Genomic DNA, 21,153 nt, shown 5'->3' with positions numbered 1-21,153 from the left:
TCAACATCACAGAGGCATCTAGTCTCAATTTTGGATCTTTGTACCTTCATGACCAGCCAGCTGCACCCAGGAATTCTGCCGACGGAGGGACCAATGCACCATAGTGAAGAAAGTCTTCCATGATTTGGTCTAAAAAAATGCAATGATTGAATAATTAGATTTAATTTGTAGAACCAAGGATCCAAAACCTCCATTATATTGGTCTTCTACAGCTATGTATATGTCACCAGTAAAATGGGCAATTTCTCAAAGACAATGAAAGTAACAGTATATGCGGAATTTAAAGGGTTACAACCAAAACTGTAATTCCTAGATCGCTGGACGTCACCAAAGAATGAAAGCAAGGGCATAACACTCCTTTTTTTCCGCCTCCGCCTCCCAATTAAATCAATGGGAGGAGATTTCGGCCATTTTTTGGCACGGTTTCCACGTCAAAAACCGTGACAAAAAATTCTGTGTGAACAGGCCAGAATTGTATAATTTATCCCTATGTCTCTGCAGGGAATTTAGAACTCTTCTTTTAGAAAAAAAAAAATAAGTACAGAAATATTGAGAAAGCAGCATGGAACATTGGATCTGTTTAGAATTCAATTTTGGTATTTGGGGGGAGGTCATTAACTTTAACTCCACCTATACTGTTTACCTCTTATTCCTATTTTAAGGCAGGATTCACACACAGCATTTTGCTTAGTTTTTGTGCATTTTTTGTGGCATTTTTAATGCCGTTTTTGCTGCATTTTTCATGCAATATTAAGTGCGGCCAGATGTTACATTAAAGTCTATAGTAAAATATCAATTGCACTGCACACAACTGCGTTTTGGTTTGTGCCATTTTTGAGTAAATTTTATGATCAGTGGCATTTTTTTCCATACGCAGCACACTCTGGGTATGGTGGTATTTTTTCAGCCATTTTCCCCATAGGCTTCTCTATAGAACCTCAAAAACGCCAGAAAAATTCTGTGTGTAAAGGAGGCCTAACAGTTAATATATAATAACAGAACATCAGAGGAATGGAAATGAGTAATATTTTTGTGTTACTTGGCAATGGAATCCCAGATGAACACGCTACAACCTGAAAGGACGCTGATCTGAAAAACTCTTTCAAGTGATTACGAGAAATGTATGTGTAAAACATTGTTTGATATAATCATCAGATATATGGTTTCCTAATATCATTTTTGGTAATTCTTCCTCAAAATTTCTGTGCCCAAAAAAGACACCAGTGAGCACTAATAAAGCCATGGTGTCATGGTATCAGGATAACAATGAGACTATATACCCCAGGAAGCTTCTGTTTTATAAAGACCAACGCTCCCCTGACCGATAGGCAAGAGAAATCTTAGCGAACCATGTACTTTCTGTACATTGAGAAGACATATTATTAATAAGTAATACTCTATTTAACATTGCTCGCCGTTTACTAACCCAACACAAAATGCCCATGGTGACCTTATGGGCAAAAACAGTTCAGTATTTTATGTGCACGGTGAAAAGATACAGGCCCAACTTATTTTTACAGAGATCTGAGAGGCACTTTTACACCAATAAGCGGCCGGTGCAGCGAGCGCCGATCAACAAGACATCATTGATTGGTGCTCGCTTGCTCCTGCCACACGGAGCTATGGATGGGGACGAGCACTCGTTACTCCGATGGCTCGTCCCCATACATACATTATTATCATGTCGGCAGTGCGTCTCCCTGTATGCACAGGGAGACGTGCTGCCGACAACGATAATATTTCACCTTTTCAAAACAATACGACCAGCAGATGATCGAGTGTTTGCTCGTTGTTCTGCTGATCGCTGCCCTATTTACACAGGGAATCATCGTCAACGAGCGTTATATGAATGCTCGTCTGCCCGATAATCGTCCTGTGTAAAACCCCCTTAATGGGTGTGCAGGGTCACTTAAGCCTTGAAGTGAGGTAACGTTTGCCATAGACTAGTATACTATGATTAAAAAAAAAGTCCATGAAACAAGCAAGTTGAGTACAACAATATGGAGGAGAACAAAGTGTTACATTCGTCCATGCCAGCTCCATGTTGTACAGAAATTAAATTCTAATATTTGTGAAGAAAAAGGGAAATTGATCGTAATATACGTCATCAGAATTTATTAGAAAACCTAAGAACTGGTGTTTATTTCCTCTTATTTTAATAGAAACTGTTCACACTATGGAGTTCAGTCATCATAGTAAGGATTGGCCACAATCTCCTAAACACAAATGTTTCCTGGTTTCTAGGGTCAAGTAGTAGGAAGTTGACATTATAAACTACTGTGTCCAGAATTCTTCATCTTATGCTTTCTGAACAAGAAAATTTTTCCTGAACGAACATTTGGCCAACAGCTACAGTATGTAAGGTGTATGCCCACCTTAAGGCCAGATTCACACGAACGTTGCGTTTTTGCGCGTGCAAACAACGCAGCGTTTTGCGAGCGCAAAAACCATTTGACAGCTGCGTGTGTCATGCGTGTCTGATGCGCGGCTGCGTGATTTTCGCGCAGCCGGCATCATAGAGATGAGGCTTGTCAACGCCCGTCACTGTCCAAGGTGCTGAAAGAGCTAAATCTTTCAGCACCCTCGACAGTGAATGCCGAACACAACAGCGAAAAACCTGTAAAAAAAAAAGATAAAGTTCCTACTTACCGAGAACTTCCCGGCCGTTGCCTTGGTGACGCGTCCTTGGTGACGCGCCTCTCTTGACATCGGGCCCCACCTCCCTGGATGACGCAGCAGTCCAAGTGACCGCTGCAGCCTGTGATTGGCTGCAGCCTGTGCTTGGCCTGTGATTGGCTGGAGCTGTCACTTGAACTGAAGTGTCATCCCGGGAGGTCGGACTGCAGGAAGGAGACAGGAGTAATCGGTAAGTTAGAACTTCGTTTTTTTTTTACAGGTTAATGTATTTTGGGATCGCAAGTCACTGTCCATGGTGCTGAAACAGTTTAACTCTTTCAGCACCATGGACAGTGACTATCTCCTGACGTCGCGTACCAATAATTTTTTTGCCGGGATCGGCCAAAACGAGTTTGGCCGAACCCGGTGAAGTTCGGTACGCTTGTCTGGCTTCGCTCATCGCAAAGACACTCCGTTTGGATGTTCGGAAACAGAAAAGCACGTGGTGCTTTTCGGTTTTCATTCATCCTTTTCACTGCTGTTGCGCGAATCACGCTCGTCCCACGGAAGTGCTTCCGTGTGGTGCGCGTGATTTTCACGCACCCATTGACTTCAATGGGTGCGTGATGCGCGAAATACGCAGAGTTATTGAACCTGTCGCGCTTTTTGCGCAGCAGACAAACGCTGCGCAAAAAGCACGGACTGTCTGTACTGCCCCATAGACTTGTATTGGTCCATGCGTGCCGCGTGAAAACCACGCGGCCCGCACGGACCGAATACACGCTCGTGTGAATCCCCCCTAAAGGGAACCTGTTAGCAGTTTTGAGGTCTGACAGTGCGATATAAAGGAGCGAAATGGCATTTTAAACTCACCTTTTTTATCAGCCATGCAAGTTGCATGACCGAGAAAGTGATGTTTAATTCCACCAGCGGGGCGATCGCAAGTGCCACTGAGGCGGGACTTGATGTGCAAGTGTTCCTGCACTGCACACTGCAAACCCCACCGCCAATCGTCAGTTTCTTGGTCATGCAACTTGTATGACTGAGAAAAAAGGTACGTTTAAAATGCCCTTCCGCTCCCCTATATCATCTTGCCAAAAGCTTTGAAACCTCAAAACTGCTGAAAAGTACTCTTTAAGGGTATGTTCACACGGCTTATTTTTGGCCGTTTTTCGGCCGTAAAAACGCAGCGAAAATCGCGAGTGGCATAAAAAACTTCTGAAAATCAGGAGCTGTTTTCCCTTGAAAACAGATCCGTATTTTCAGACGTTTTTGAGTTTGTGTTACCTAAGGGTATGTTCACACGCAAACTCAAAAACGGCTGAAAATACGGAGCTGTTTTCAAGGGAAAACAGCTCCTGATTTTCAGACGTTTTTTAAGCCACTCGCGTTTTTCGCAGCGTTTCTTACGGACATTTTTGGAGCTGTCTTCAATAGTCTATGAAAAACGGCTCCAAAAATGGCCCAAGAAGTGATCTGCCCTTCTTTTTCGCTTACTTTTTTTTACGCTACCATTTTTCAAAACGGCCACGTAAAAAAACGACACGTCGAAACAGAATGCCGTTTTTCCCATTGCAATCAATGGGCAGATGTTTGGAGGCATTCTGCTTCCGATTTTTTGGCAGTTTTTCGTCCAATTATGGACCGAAAAACGGCCGAAAATAGCCCTTGTGAACATACCCTAAGTGTTTCAACTTAGCCTTCTGCAGTTTGATCTTTCCTATCTATTTAAAGTCTGTATGTTTTTAGGTGTTTAGTGATCTGTTTCAAGAAAAGCCTGATAACAATAAGGGTATGTTCACACGGCCTAAAATCGGAAGCAGAACGCCTCCAAACATCTGCCCATTGATTTCAATGGGAAAAAAGTAGTTCTGTTCCGACGGGCCGTTTTTTTACGCGGCCGCGAAAAAGAAGTGCAGGTCTTTGAATATGCAGTTGCTAAAATAATGCTACAAGTGGGACAATTTTGTCATCTGTATAATTGAAAGGAATTACGTAACATAGAAATATAAATTATATACATGTACGGAATGAATGAGAATGAAAGAGTTAAAGACAGGAAGAGTAACATAATCAGGTTCTTCACCTATGACGAACTTAGTGCTAACAAAGCTCAATGTACTACAGTTATTGATCTGATAAAGTTAAACTATAGACAGGGGTCTCAAACCTGGTTCTATTGAAGGCCCTAAACACATAAAACAAAGGATATAAAATAGAGCGTGAGCCGCTAAGCCCAGCCGGATTCCACACATCTTTCATCACTAGTGCCATGACTTGCGTTAGATTCGCATTGAAGAAATTTACATCGGGAGCCACATGTTTGAAAAAGACCAGAGAGGAACATAAACCAACAAGCGTGAGAAAGAAAAATCATGAGGAGGATGTCAGGAGGCCCCGTTCCTAGTTCAGCCATAATATGTATCTATAGGCTTCATTTCTAAGAATATTTCAGCCTTGATTGATGACTGCTGAAATCTATAAGATTGATGCATCATGGAAATGAATAGCTACTAACTTTATTAGTAGGTTTATTTTAGGACTAACTAAAGTAATATTTATGGATCAACAATTTTTAATATGGAATGGTCTTTCTTGCTATGCCAAACTAAAGGATGTTACAGGCTATATCTATGCATACAACACAAGAACAGAAAAGCCCAATAGTGCCACGATGTCCATCTAAGCTATATCACGTCCATCCAACTTCATCTAAGATGGAGCGCAGATGGATGTCACTACTCACATGGAGATTAGGGGGACACCATGGTCCACCCTGTCCACCTAAACTCCATGTGAGTTGTGATTTCCATCTGAGTCTTAGGCTATGTTCACACTGAGTTTTTTGCAGGCAGAAAATTCTGCCTCAAAATTCAGTTTGGAATTTTGAGGCAGATTTTGGTCTGCCTGCAAGCCATTTGCCGCATTTTTTACTGCGTTTTTCGCTCGCGCCACGGGCAAAAACGCAGCGAAATACGCTTTCTCTGCCTGTCACTGGGAGGTCAGAGATGTAAACGCTCGAAGATAGGGCATGTCGCTTCTTTCTTTTGTGAGCAATTTTTTCCGCTCGCGGGAAAAAAACGCCTCCACCTCCCATTGAAATTAATAGGAGGCATTTTCAGACTTTGTTGGCGCGGTATCCGCATCAAAAAACATGTCAAAAACTCTGTGTGAACTGGGCCTAAGGGTATGTGCACACACACTAATTACGTCCGTAATTGACGGACGTATTTCGGTCGCAAGTCCCGGACCGAACACAGTGCAGGGAGCCGGGCTCCTAGCATCATAGTTATGTACGATGCTAGAAGTCCCTGCCTCTCTGCAGGACAACTGTCCCGTACTGTAAACATGATTATACTACGGGACAGTTGTCCTGCAGCAAGGCAGGGACTCCTAGCGTCGTACATAAGTATGATGCTAGGAGCCCGGCTCCTTGAACTGTGTTCGGTCCGGGACTTGCGGCCGAAATACGTCCGTCAATTACGGACGTAATTAGTGTGTGTGCACATACCCTTAAAGTCCATCTGGATGCATTATCATTATTTATCACGTATGGTTTTATTGGCATATATTTATTGTATATATTATATTTTATTCACATTTTTATTTTTATGATTATATATATTTCATTTTGCACGTCTTTTTTGTGACCCTTCAGCATGTTTTTTTTGTAACCTTATTGGTCACTATATATACATATATATATATATATATATGTATATATATATATATAGAAGAAAATCCCACAGCACTCAGCTGCAACGTTTCCGTCCTGCTATAGCAATGCTTGATAAAGGTCCTATAGCAGGATGGAAACGTTGCAGCTTGTGCTGGCTTAATAAACCACCATTTTTTTTCACTAACACGGAGTGCTGTGGGATTTTCTTCAATATTGATCTATATCCCCTGGATCGGGATTACCTGCTTGCACCTGAGACCATCTTGGAATTGCGTTTTGAGTGCTGCTGCTTTTTAATTTGTATATATATAAATATATATATATATATATATATATATATACAAATTAAAAAGCAGCAGCACTCAAAACGCAATTCCAAATGTGTGCCGCTGTCAATATATATATATATATATATATATATATATATATATATATATGTATATATATATATATATATATATATACATTTATTATGCATAAGTAATAACCTAATGATATAAAATGCCGTAAGATACCAAAAACAAAATAGACTATACAGTATATAGACTGTATATATATATACACACAGACACAGTCACTTTATAGTGTTACTTATATTTTTTGTTCACTTATGCACTACGATCTATGCATCTTATGTGCTGTATACAGTCTATATACTGTATAGTCTATTTTGTTTTTGGTATCTTACGGCATTTTATATCATTAGGTTATTACTTATGCATAATAAATTTATATATATATGTATATATATATATATATATATATATATATTGACAGCGGCACACATTTAGTTATCATTTAATATTACATATTCCTCTTTCCCCCAGTAGTAGGCGTCTCACCAGACGCGATTCCATGCATGTGCTGTATGCGCTTCATCCCTAGGTGCCGCCTAGCGTTGACGTCCATGTCTTCTCTTGTCTGACGTCATCACATCATTCTGTGACGTCGTCGCACGGCGCTCTGGGTATGTAACAGTATGGAACATGCGGGTCTTGCATCAATTTGCATGGGAACGCAGGTGAGGGACATTAATTATTCACTTCTTCCTTTATAACCCCGGGGTTTTTATTGTAAATTAGCCTCCTGACTAAGCCGGTCTCTTTTGGGCGAAATGCGCGTCAAGGTTCTCTTGCCGACCTATATCGCCACCATCACTTTCTATCATGTCTCAGGGTATGTCAGCTCCACTGCTATTTTGACAGATGTTTTGCTGCCCCTATCTTTTATATCCCCAGCACTTTGGTGCAATATCATGCATGACTGACTTACTGGTCAATATTTGACTGATCCGTGTATTAGGGACCTTTTGGGTTGTTTTCTGCACCTTTATTATCTATTGCAGGTCTATGTATATAATTCTCTATTTACATACATAGGGGTCCTTTGTGTATATCACACATGCATATATCTCATTTTTTATACTTTTTAGTTGTTAGTTTTTAGTTTAGCTGTATACCTTGTGAAGTATTGCTTATTCATTATAATTGATATTATTTCCATATTTCACTTATTGCATTTGTTACAGTGATTTAGCAGTGACTGTAGGTGGTTGTTCTGCATACCACTAGGTATTTTTCCATCTTGCCCTTGCTATATTTCTTTCTGTATATTGTCCTTTTTTTTAAGTTTTTGTATTACTATGTATTGTACTTAACTGATATATATATATATATATATATATATATATATATATATATATATATTAAAGATTTACTATTTTTCTATTCTTGGTCTTTTTTTGATCCATTTTGTTTCCGTATAGGTTGTCTACTTGTAACTAAGGGGCCCCTTTTGTACTGCATTGGTTTTTGTATGAGGTCATTTGTAGGTTTTCTTGTTAAAATCCTTCCGTGTCTACTTTTCCAAACTTATCCACACAAGGTGAGAATGGACCAGTACTGCAGTGTTATAATTTTTTGCAGGTTTATCCAATAATGACCATTGTGCTAGAAAGGGGTTTAATGTAACTAAGATAAATACAATAAAGGTTCTATAATATGGAACCAAACAGCCTCACAATTCCAATAGTCTGCCCCAAAGTCTTATAGGACCAGAACAATTAGCACATTTCCCTCATTTGGGTAAGTGCATCCATATATTTGCGATCCAATACAAGCTGGGATTATACTGTACTATTATAACCACAGGACCCAGGGTGGACCTATTATAGAAGAGTTAGAAGTTAGCGGAAGATAAAAAATACTTTGGTTAGACACTAGAAGAAACATTTATAATCTCAAAAATCTGAAAAAATAAGACTGTTCGAAGACTTGAGTAGCTAGGCTGTAAAGTTTAGCTTAGTATATACACAAATAAGTCTTCATGACAATATTTCCCAAAAGAGGAGCATTTACTCTGTGGCTTTGGCTGTGCGGGACATTTGTGATTGGCACTGCATGATTGGCATTTGTATCAGGCACTGGTCTGGGGGGTATTTTGACTGGTATTGTTATAGGGCATTTGTGGTTGACATTCTTTGGTGGACACTGGTTGGCACATGGATGATGAGTTTATGTTTGCATTTATTTCATGCTGCAGAATTATTCTTTTTTATTGTTTGTCAAAAAACAAACAGTAATGTAGGCTGCAAATTACTAACCCTGCGTGTATCCAACTTGTGCCTAATGAATATATTTGGTTCCTTGTTCCTACTATTGTTTTAAAATAATTTAATAATGGAATCTTATCATAATACCGGTGGCCTTTGCATGAACTTAATTTTTCATGTGAGCGTATTATATCATGATACTCATAGTATTATTTGTCTACATGAAAAGTCGTGCTTTGTTGTTCTGGAAATATAACTCCTATTATTATGCATGTAGGAAATTGGCAATTTATGAGAAAAAGACCTGACCCAATGTGAGTCACCAGTTATTGGCTCAATCCTGATTGCCAAATTTTTATAATAAGCAAGAAGCTGACGGGTGAATGTCACATATAATCTCACAACAAAAAATTCTAGATGCCATTTAGTCCAATAAGATCTTATTTACAGTTTTGTGTAGAGGAGGTACAAACTATTATGGATCCATAGACGATACATGACATGCTGTATGGTGCGTCTATGAGGCAATACTTCTAGGGGGGAAAGCTCTGTAATACGGTGCCCAATGGAGCATGCCAGGATTTTTTGCCACCCCTTAAAAAAATCTGTGTGCCTCCATATAAAATTGGAGGCAGGCAATGGTACAGTACAGGCCCATAGTAGACTATGGTCGTCATATTACGGATCCATCACTGAGCCTTTGTACATGAGACCTACAAGTGATCTGACTTTACTCAAATGGGATGCTTATTGGTGGCGAGATCCGAGAACAGTGTGCATAGATTGTAAGGACTATTGATACTCTGGGACTGGAAACCATTCCTCTCACCAAGAGAATCTTGACTGGAGCTAATATGTAGCTCATGTCTCTACGGCACCTAGCCAAAGATCAGGCGAGACTAGCAGCAGGATCAATGATGCCTATGACAACTGCATTTTCCAAGTACTCAAACTCGCTACATCAACAAGGAAGGGGGTCCAATATCGTTTATTGTGGAGCCTTGTAACTATGCGAAGTAAAACTAACGTACTGTAGAAAAAAAAGCGATTAAATACAGCGTGGCTGCCTATAAGCCACCATAACCACATCTATCATCAATGTGTTCTCTCTCTTATGCAGGGATGTCTCGGCTCTCTCCTAGTCAGGCAGGGATCTCCCTCCTCTCCACGTGTTTATATAATTAGAATAGTTTCCGTACCGCCTGTCTCCTTGGGTCTGTTTGTACAGCCGTGACTTCTGCTTTCATACTCGCATACAGAACATACACGAAAAGAAAGACATCACAGATGTGAACACTATTAAACATACCGGAGACCCTACAGGTCACCATTTCTGGTAAATGCCACCATGCTAGGAGATATGTGTTGCTAGAGGATCCCCTTGAAGGGGTGCAATGTTTCGTTTGGGGGACACATGTTCTATATGGCCCCCTTTACCTTTAAAACATATGTGCAATATGAATATGCACAATGCTCAGGTCATCACTGTGTACATGTAACTTGGTGTACTGCATCTGCTGTATTCAATGTGAAGTAGAATCCAACAACAGCCTTTAGCACTAAACTGTTATATAATGTCTGAGCTGTCAGATACAGGACACACGGAGGGAGGGCAGAGACTTCCCCGGATACACAGGGAGTTCCCTTATTGTGCTGCCTTGAGGGTTAACCATTTAGTGTCCACAGAAGTGAACTGGGTAAAAGGAAGCTGCTCCGCACAACTGCAATATACACTATATACATGAAGAATAGTTGGGAATTACATGATTGTTCTTGAGTTTGATTATTAAGGATTCTAGGGTACTACAATTCCCATCATATGCAATGCGCTGGATTTCATTACATAGTAGGTATTAGAATAGGTATTCTTAGATTTTTCCTTTAAATATTGTATACTAGGCAATCATATTCATTGTGCAAAGCCAGTATAATAATATATCTGTGGATATTTTATACCTGCAAAAAAACATTGAGAAGAACGTTTGGTAGAATGGTGGAAATTGCTAAAAACAAACTAATCCTCTAAGACACTTAGTAAACAAGGCACATCACATAGATACCAATAAAATCTTGTCACACAAAAGGGCACTGCCCAACGCTGCAGATTCGTAACTTCATTGTGATCTGATGAATTTCTGTACATAAAAATATAATAGAAAATTAAACTTCCTGGCTTCCATACAAAATGTCTCTGCACTTTCACAGCGGAGCTTCAACCAGTACAATAAGATAAGCTCTGTTATTATGAACTGATAAAGGGAATGGAAACAGGAAAGGTAGATACTTTTAATCAGCAATTAAAGGGAAAGAAGATATACTCATACGTAAAGTGGAGCTGTACTTAAAGAGAACCGACCAGAAATATAGACAATTGCTTAAAAGGGTTGTCCAATTTGGATAATCCCTTTTTGTTAGAAGGGTCCCCCGATGATAAGATGATCCTGCTGCTGGGACTCCAAGCAATTAGCTGTAAACTATTGGAGAAAATCGGAAACAACTGTTCAATTCTCCTGCAGCTCCACTGCAGGGGGAAACAAAGCATTACAAATTAACAGTGAAATCAATAGGCTGTCTGTGTCACACATGGATGTGCTGGGTCCTCCGGCGTGAGAGACTATTTTTGTAGACTGTCTTCGCTCTAGCTAAGGTCCTAAACAGGGAAACTCCTTATATTAACTTCAATTTCCAAATAAGATATTTGAAAATGGGGTTTCTAAACCAGAAAACCCCTTAAAAGTTATGATTGTAAAAGACAACAATAAATAAAGGAGGGTTCTACTCTGCACAATTTTCCTATGAATTTCTCAGCAGACACAAGCCATTTTTACAAAGGAATTCAGTCAGGACTCCATTAAAAGACTACAGTCCACCCTAACCAACAGCCTGCTGAAGAAATGACAAGGCAACGGCAGAGAATTTGAAATGTTTCCTACCACTACTGCAATAATACAATATTAGGTCATTGCTATTTAGGCAATTTCCTAAAATATTCCAGTGGGTTGAACAAAAGTGAGCCTATAATACATGTCAATCCAATTAAATTTGCAATAAATATGGTACAAAACATATCCAAGACTTTGAGACTTTATACTTTTAGAGCGGGTAATAAAAACTTAAAAGCGTAAATACACAATAATAAAAACCTAAGGAAACTTCTATACACCTTCGTAAATCCTAATGTACGCAGACAGTGAAGCCCGGATGTGATGTGTACCTGCATGAATTCTTCAATATCCAGAGGCTAAATTGAGTTACACTTAAGGAAGCGCAGCATAATATTGTGGGAGACCACAAAGATGAAAGAAGCGGTTGTTATGGAATAAATATATGTATAATGTATCTGGGACCTCAATGAGTGCAATGCTGAAGAGAAGAACATGTATTAGAATATATGTTGGGTATGTGATGGTATAGAACAACCTATAATCAATTATATAAGTGTAATGTATGTACTACTTCAAGGTAGAAGGATAAACGAGTCTATATTTTGGGTATTATTGAAAGGTTATGGAATGTAATAATCTGCAGATGTTCTGCAGAAACTGGAAATTGCGAATTCATTATGTTATGAGGGTACTACCAGGAACTAGGGGGTTTGTTTGCAGGATGGTTTGTTTCTGGGCGTACAGCCAAGATAGATATGGGTAGAACACCGGATTAAAAACTAGATGTAAGGAATAAGAATAATGTACGTAGAGATAAGAATAATGAGGAAAGAAACCACAAGAATGTATACGTGTCTGCACGTAATTATATGATATTTTTACTATATAAACTCTGTGTCTCTGCAAATAAAGTCAGAAGTATTTTTGCCTTGAGAAACGTCTCAGTGTGTCTTTGCTTCTCCGAGCTCGCACCCCCCCCACCTGATTTGAACCTGCATGGAGATCAAGGCGTAACGTGACCTCATTGGGATCACAGAAATTGGCGCCCGAAACAGGGACTTGACCAGAAGGACGGCACCCCACCTAGGGGATCTCCCGGGACTAGAGTGGCGACTCTCCAGACTAAGGAACGGGCAGACCACAGCTGCAGCAAGGTAAGAAGACTTAATTCTTACAAACTCTGCTCTGCACCTTCCTGTCTGGTAGGTCACCTTCCCGGTAGTACTCCTGAGGAATAGAGGGGCCACATGAGGGTATTTTTAGTGTAAAAATCTGGTCAAGTCTATATGTAATCCGACCCTCAGGATAAAGTGCCTGATCTCCATGGCAGTATTTGTATGAATGTTGTAGAAACCCAGTTTTGTGTCACAAATGCATTTTAGAATAAGGAAATTGTTTTTGGAAAAAACTTCCGATAATCCGGCAAATGACCAGAAACATGTGTACATGCTTCAGGTGACTACGGGGATTATGATAGGCTAAATTTAAGCCCGGAAATCGAAAATTTTGTGCAATCTGATAATCCGGAAAAATGCCGAAAATGTGTGTACAGCATTGAGGTACTTGCGGGGATTATCATGCACTGATTTTCAGCTCAAAATTCCAGAATTTTCTGCAATCCGATAATCCGGCATGTCAAATGAACAGCTTGATTTTACGTTTGCCTTATTATTTGGATCAGGAATATTTGTCATATTACTGTTATGGTGTGGAGGATATCTCCTTGAGTGGTGTTTAAAGTGAATAAGAAGAAAGTAAGCTAGTTATAAAAGGAATTTAATTCTCTGGCCAGAGTAGAAGAAGGTTTAAAAGGGTTTTGAGGGGATAAGTAACTGTATAAAATAGGTGAGAAAGGTAGTGTGGGACTTTCCCTAACAGCCAATAGCCATAGTGTTTGTTAGTGAAGATAAAAACTGAGAGAGAAGGGTAAGAGTCCCCTCCATCATAGCAGGGCTATGGGAAACAGTCACGGCAAACGAGAGTTTGAGGTATGGCATATGGGTGAGCAAGCACCTGTTAAAAGGGTGTAAGCTTACTAGGGGATCGTAAATCCAGAAATTCACCTATCAGGAAAACTACCCCCTACATAACTTAGGGTCTGCCTATAGGCGACCACTTATAACTAGACAATGGGGAACTGGTGTCCCTATTAAGTACGGAAATTAGAAACTGTCTAAAACAGATGAGAATGGAATTCGTCTGTCAGCTAAAATCTGTAACAAGAGTAAGTACGGAAGCTAGAAACTGTCTAAAATAGATGAGAATGGAATTCATCTATCAGTAGCTAAAATCTGTAACAAGAGTAAGTACGGAAACTAGAAACTGTCTAAAATAGATGAGAATGGAATTCATCTGTCAGTAGCTAGAATCTGTAACAAGAGTATGAGATGAGCACCCCAAAGGACAAACCGCCAAACAGGTAGTAGCAGAAAGAGAAGGTAAAAAGGCAACGCAGGGAATAAATAAATAAATAAAAAAAAAAAAAAAAAAATTTAATGAAAGCATGTGGTCTAGAATCCCATGGACGGTTAGACGCAGAAAAATGGAATGAATGTTGTGACACAAAACGTGGATGGTTGAAAGATAAAAAGTTACAGGGGAAAGCAGAAGCATTGAGAAAAGTGTCAGAAGAAGTAGTTGTTTTAATGTTGCAAATGACCTTATAGTAAATTCCCATACGATATAATTTAGAATCAACTAGTGTTACAAGAGAAGGTGGAGGTGAAGAACAGCTGCTGGTGATATAAGAAATGTAATCTTGTTCTTGAAATAAATGGACACAACATTAAATGCTGATATAGATATTTTGTATGACTTTGTGTCATTTTGTAGATTGAATCAGGAAAAGTGATAAATGTAATAATGTATAAGCAGTCCTTCACAGCCAAACCACCAGACACCTCTGTCTTATATGATGAGACCCTTGATCCTGGCATACATTCTGCACAGAGTGCAGAGTTGCTTGCCCTGATCAAGGCATGAAAACTGGCAGAGGGAAAAAGAGGAGGGCGGCTCCAAGCCGCAGATTGGGCAAAAGGTATTCTGGAGAACAAAGGGAAGTTGGAAGGTAGAAAGTTGATGAAAAGTGCTTTAGAGGGATTTGCAGAAGAGGAAGTTAGGAATAAGAAATGTATTGTATGTATTAGAGAACAGGACCAGCAGACGCCCGGTAATGGCGTCCGTACCTCATGTTGAGTGTGTCCTCATTGTTGGTGGGAAACCCCCTGCGCACTGTTTCCAAGGGGAGAGGCTGCCCCCCCCTGCCCCTGATGTGGCCACGCCCGGCCCAACCAAATCAGTATGAAATAATCACCTTGTTAATTTTGTCATTTGTAGTGTCTTTTCTATTTACAGAAGTTCCAGTTTTAGTTCACTGATGAAACAACACGTCATCATAATATAGAGATGGTGGCCGTCAGATTGTACTGTTAAACATTAACGTAGATAATTCTTATACAATGGTGTGATAAATGATTGCAGATACGTATGTTGTTTTGCCGGCATTGAAAGTGTTAAGATTGTGAGAAGTTGTGAGAAATGAGTTTGTGACCCCCCTCCCTCCCCCCTAAAGTGTGTTGTGTTTGGGAGGAGGAGGAGGGGGGCTGACTGGGTGCAGTCTGCAGGGCTGATGAGACCAAGGGATTTCAATATGCACTGCTGAGATATATATATATCAGTAATGTGTACAAACTGAAATACATTTCTTCTCTTTTGCGCAAGCGCTGTTGGTTATAAAAGTTACGATATTTATGTGTTATGATGTGATCAGATTTCATGTGTTTTGATGTTAATTCAGATGTATTAAACTACAGATACGGTGAGACACGGGGGTTTGAAAATGTATGTGCCCCCCACCGTTCCCTATTTTTTTATATACAGTTTATTGGTTTGCAGTAATTAATGTTATCAGAGATAATATTTTCTGTTTTATTGAATAACTAACTACAATTGTTTTATTTTTGATTTCACACATGAGTTATGTTATTGTAAAGATCAAATGTTTGTCAGGAAAAAGTTATTTTTGTTTCAGGCTGTTGTACATTACAGGGGGTTAAATTAGTGTTATGTTGAGATGTAGTTTTGAACTCTGCTACATCACTCTCGCAGAGTCCACAAAGGGGGGAAGGGTGAAGGAACTGATCAGGTACAATTTTGGTTTATGTGTAAGAGACCATCCCCCTCCAGCAAAGTTACACAGGAGGCGATGTGACGTCACTCACACGAGTTTTTATGGATTTAGATGAGGGAGAAGGCAAAACAAAACTTGTCTGGACATTGTTAATTTGATGTAAAGTTTTTGGGAATGTTTTATTTTTATTTGTTTTTGTATTAATCAAGTATTTACAGAACCTGATAAAAGTGAGATTCTCAAAGTATTCTGGATTATCAGCTGAATGAGGAGGAGTTGTGTTTGGTAGCGGCTTGTGACACCAATCCATGGAGTACCTCTACGCAAGCATATACTTTGTACTGTACTGAACAAAATGGACATGACACTGCGGTTCTCACACAAAGTCATGGACCACAGCAGCGCCCGGTAGCATATTATTCAGCTAGACTAGACCCTGTGGCCCGAGGTTCCCCATCATGTGTGAGAGCTATCATTGCTGTAAATTCAATGTTAAACAAGGCCTCAGATTTGGTCCTGGCATTTCCACCACATGATATTACTGCTATTCTAACTCAAGTACAACCGAAGCATTTGTCCACTGCAAGACATTTGAGATTAACCTGTGCTCTTCTTCTTCCTGAGCAGGTTACTTTACACCGCTGTACTACATTGAACCCAGCTACCTTACTGCCTTTGGAGCAAGGGGGAGAAGACGTAGGTAAAGTATGGTCACAATTTTTGCCTGAAACTGATGAACATGATTGTATGGCCCTTATGGCCCAGGAAACAGTGGGCTTTGCACATATGAAAGATACCCCACTCCAAAACCCAGACCTAAGACTCTTTGTGGATGGTTCAAGGTATTGTGTAGAAGGATCTTTTCTTACAGGATATGCAGTAACCACCGAAGATGTAGTCCTAGAAGCAGCCTCCTTACCAGCGTCCCGCTCAGCACAAGAAGCGGAGCTTAAGGCCCTGGCAGCAGCATGCCAACATGCAGAAGGAACAGACAGCAAATATATACACTGACTCTCGATATGCATTTGGGATTGCACACGATTATGGCCCCATATGGAGGGCAAGACAATTTTTGACCTCTGCAGGTACACCTGTAAAGAATGCAGACTTTGTAAAATATTTGATGGCGACCCTGATGTTACCCACAGAAGTAGCAGTAGTAAACATTAAAAGCTCACACTAAGGTGAGTTCACCAGAGACAAAAGGAAATGCTTTGGCAGACCAAGCCGCAAAAGCAAGCAGCACAGAAGCTACCCGTGTTAGCAGCCGTATATCAGATAAAAGATCCAGAGGAAACAAGACCAGCTGTAAGCCCGGAACTACTGCAAAAACTTCAAGGACAAGCAACAAAAGAAGAAAAAGACAAGTGGACGACCCAAGGAGCAACGCTACGAAAAGATGGCCTCTGGCAGTGCCAGAATAAACTGTGCCTGCCTAAGACAATGTTCCCAATGATGGCCCAAATAACACATGGAGAGACACACCAGTCAAAAACGGCAATGATGGACTTGGTAAACAAGGTGTGGTATGCCCCAGGGTTTAGTGTGATGGCCAGCAGTTTTACACAAGGATGCATGATCTGTGCAACACATAATATTGGAAGAACTGTAAAAGTACCACAGAAGCACACACCCAGACCTATATATCCGTTCCAGAGACTGCAGATAGACTATATTCAACTACCAAAAGTCGGTACCTATGAGTATGTGCTTGTTTGTATTGATCTCTTTTCAGGATGGCCAGAAGCTTTTCCAGTCACCAAAGCTACAGCCGTAGCCACAGCAAAGAAACTGATCAACGAGGTGGTGTGCAGATATGGAGTTCCAGAGATGATCGAGAGCGACAGAGGAACTCATTTTACGGGTGAAATCATGAACCATGTGTTGTCAGCTCTAGGCATAAGTCAAGCCCTACATACACCATACCATCCACAGAGCAGTGGGAAGGTTGAGAGACTAAATGGGACTCTCAAATTGAAAATCCAAAAAGCAATGGTAGAAACCGGGAAACCATGGACCGAGTGTCTACCATTAGCCTTGTTCTCAGTAAGATACACGCCCACAAAAAGAACAGGTCTCAGCCCATATGAGATCTTATTTGGGTCGGCTCCCAGATTAGGATGTTATTTTCCACAGGTGCTCCAAATGCAGTATGGTAGACTAACAGATTATGTATCAACGTTGAACAAACAATTGACCAAGGTGCATGCACAAGTTTTTGCTTCCATTCCAGATCCTGATTCAGTTGAAAGGACGCATAAGCTAGAACCAGGAGATTGGGTCGTTGTCAAAAGACACGTGAGGAAAAGTCTAGACCCAAGATTTGACGGACCGTTTCAAGTCCTTTTCAAGTTTTACTCGTTACAAGCACCTCAGTGAAGCTCGAAGGAAAGGCAAGCTGGATTCACGCCAGTCATTGTAAAAAGGTTCTTCAGCCAGAAGAATGAAGATCTTTGCGGTTGTTGCGGCGGTTGTTGCGTGTGCTCTTATACAAAAAGGCAGAACTGCTACTCCTGTACACGTAATCAGTACAGAATCACTGGAACAGTTCAGGACAGGGTGGGCGAATGCAACAGTGGATAGAAAGCAGGGTAACTACACCTGTAAGGCCAATGCCCCGTGTTATACTACAAATGTGACTACAACCGAAGGGACTTGGAAAAAAGGACCACATGGAGGGACTGTGTACCTTCACAGACAAAACAGCCAACATTAGCATACAAGAAGAGACGGCTGTTGTTTTGTTGTTATGAACCAGATTTACAGTATCTACAGAAATATACAACCAGTAAAAATAGAAACGAAATGATAAATAAGATTTATGAAAGATGCAACAAGGAGAGGCTCAACTCTACGATTGTAATAAAAGAAACTGATGGCATGATATTATGTATGAATAATAGCGAAATAAGAAATAGAATATATTTTGTATTCTTGATAACAATTTTAAGAGATAGTTTTAAGCCACATATAAGAGTCATGTTAGGTAATGGACAGACATTCTGCCCATAGGAAAGAGAAATGATACGTGGTTATTGTTCCAGCCTGAGTATACTGAGTGTCCACCTAGATGGTGCGCAGGAAGACTAATAGCATTTAATGTGAAAAATCCTACTCTATTATGCAAATTTATTGTTATGCCAATGGTAATGATTGATCCGGTGACATTATTAGGACAATATTGTATCCTGGAAATGAAAGGAACACACATAGATTCTCAAAATAAGACGAGGAATATAGATTTGTGCCAATTAACAGAGCATGGATATGTATGTAATCGACAGTCAGGGATATATGAACCTTGTCTAATGCAGCACCAGGATAATGTATGCGCACTCACTATAATCCCAGAAGCTAACCTACAGGTTTATATTGAAGTAGGTCCACAGCATGTATGTCTAATAACTAACGACAAGCAGAACCTTAGCCAGTTTAATCTCACAGGACCATTTTCAGGATGTCTATACAATGTGACGCATTTGACTTGGGGGAACCAAACTATAGTGTTCCTGCCTATTTTAGAAGAAATAATGTCCACTGTATGGGTACCTGAACCTTTGCCCTATGGAAATTTTAGTTTGCCACTGGAAGAGTTAAAACAAGTGTTACAAAAGTCTAAAGACGTAAAGAAATTGATAGCAGCCCATAATGTAACTCTAAGTAAAGTGAAAATATTGGCTACAATAGCAGCTAAGGAAGTAATAAATTTATCGTCAGCAATAAAAGATGCCAGTGCCCATCATTGGTATGACATATTTACAGGATTTTCCCCCATTGCCACTAAGATACTGCATGTGTTATTCCAACCCTTGATATGTTTCATAATATTGTTTATATTGCTTACATGTTTCAATTGTTATACATTTTGCAAAATAAGGGAAGCATTCAATCAGAGGCCTATACATTATGATGAAAGAGTGTTGTGAGATTACCCCACCTACATACCTGTGTGAATCAAGTGAAGAAATGGATCGAAGCCTTGCTATCAGGAGATAGAAGTAGCATTGGAATTTAGGTGTTGGTAAAATCACAAAAGGAGGGATTGTTATGGAATAAATATATGTATAATGTATCTGGGACCTCAATGAGTGCAATGCTGAAGAGAAGAACATGTATTAGAATATATGTTGGGTATGTGATGGTATAGAACAACCTATAATCAATTATATAAGTGTAATGTATGTACTACTTCAAGGTAGAAGGATAAACGAGTCTATATTTTGGGTATTATTGAAAGGTTATGGAATGTAATAATCTGCAGATGTTCTGCAGAAACTGGAAATTGCGAATTCATTATGTTATGAGGGTACTACCAGGAACTAGGGGGTTTGTTTGCAGGATGGTTTGTTTCTGGGCGTACAGCCAAGATAGATATGGGTAGAACACCGGATTAAAAACTAGATGTAAGGAATAAGAATAATGTACGTAGAGATAAGAATAATGAGGAAAGAAACCACAAGAATGTATACGTGTCTGCACGTAATTATATGATATTTTTACTATATAAACTCTGTGTCTCTGCAAATAAAGTCAGAAGTATTTTTGCCTTGAGAAACGTCTCAGTGTGTCTTTGCTTCTCCGAGCTCGCACCCCCCCCACCTGATTTGAACCTGCATGGAGATCAAGGCGTAACGTGACCTCATTGGGATCACACGGTCTAACCTGTCCTACAGTCTTCTTATATGGTCATACTTGTACGAGGGTGGGGGGGGGGGGGTGCATGAGTCACATTGAGGTCACACATGGCATTTGTCAGTATTTTACATACATTATATGCACCAAGTCACACATCTACTCTTCTATTTTTATTTTAGTGCATTTTATTTTATGGCATCGTTTACACGGCTTTATTTGAGCAAAAATTCAGTTCATTGTCCTAGCCCGCTATCTAAATATCCTGGGCAAGGCAAATTGGCATCCAACACCCAGGTTCCTAAGCTACGTCCCTGGTTCTCCGAGATATTTAATGTCCCTTTGTGAACCATGTGGTCAAATTAAAGGATTTGTTGTTTATCTACAGTATATATAAAGCATATTTTTGAATACACAAATATAAACTATGCCCATCTAGTGTGCCCCTATACATTTGTTTACCAAGCCGTCACAAAGCCCGGCTCCAAATTTTACAAGATTTGAGTAATAACCAGATTTACCAGAACATCTGTCGTTTATTTTCAGTTCTTTAGCCATTTTTTATTAATATTTTTGGCGTCACAGAAAAGACTGATGCCAGCAGGTGCTCCTTGACACTAGAAAACACTGGGGACGTCTGGCCTATGTACAGAATAAATAC

The 21,153-nt window shown here is 39.9% G+C and overlaps 1 protein-coding gene across 3 annotated transcripts in view; it reads right to left on the bottom strand.

The window, feature by feature from the left end:
* Positions 1–21,153, bottom strand: part of LOC142660576 (inositol-trisphosphate 3-kinase B-like) — a 98,106-nt gene that overhangs the window by 18,346 nt on the left and 58,607 nt on the right. For all 3 annotated transcript variants that reach the window (XM_075837204.1, XM_075837201.1, XM_075837202.1), the window contains exon 3: positions 45–129. In XM_075837204.1, coding sequence (XP_075693319.1) covers positions 45–129 — 85 coding nt within the window. The remainder of the gene's footprint in view (positions 1–44; positions 130–21,153) is intronic.

The sequence above is a fragment of the Rhinoderma darwinii genome, chromosome 9 (genome assembly GCF_050947455.1).
Source record: "Rhinoderma darwinii isolate aRhiDar2 chromosome 9, aRhiDar2.hap1, whole genome shotgun sequence".
Classification (NCBI taxonomy): domain Eukaryota; kingdom Metazoa; phylum Chordata; class Amphibia; order Anura; family Rhinodermatidae; genus Rhinoderma; species Rhinoderma darwinii.
Note: the sequence above shows the minus strand (reverse complement) of the source record. Positions and strands in the feature narration are given on the sequence as shown.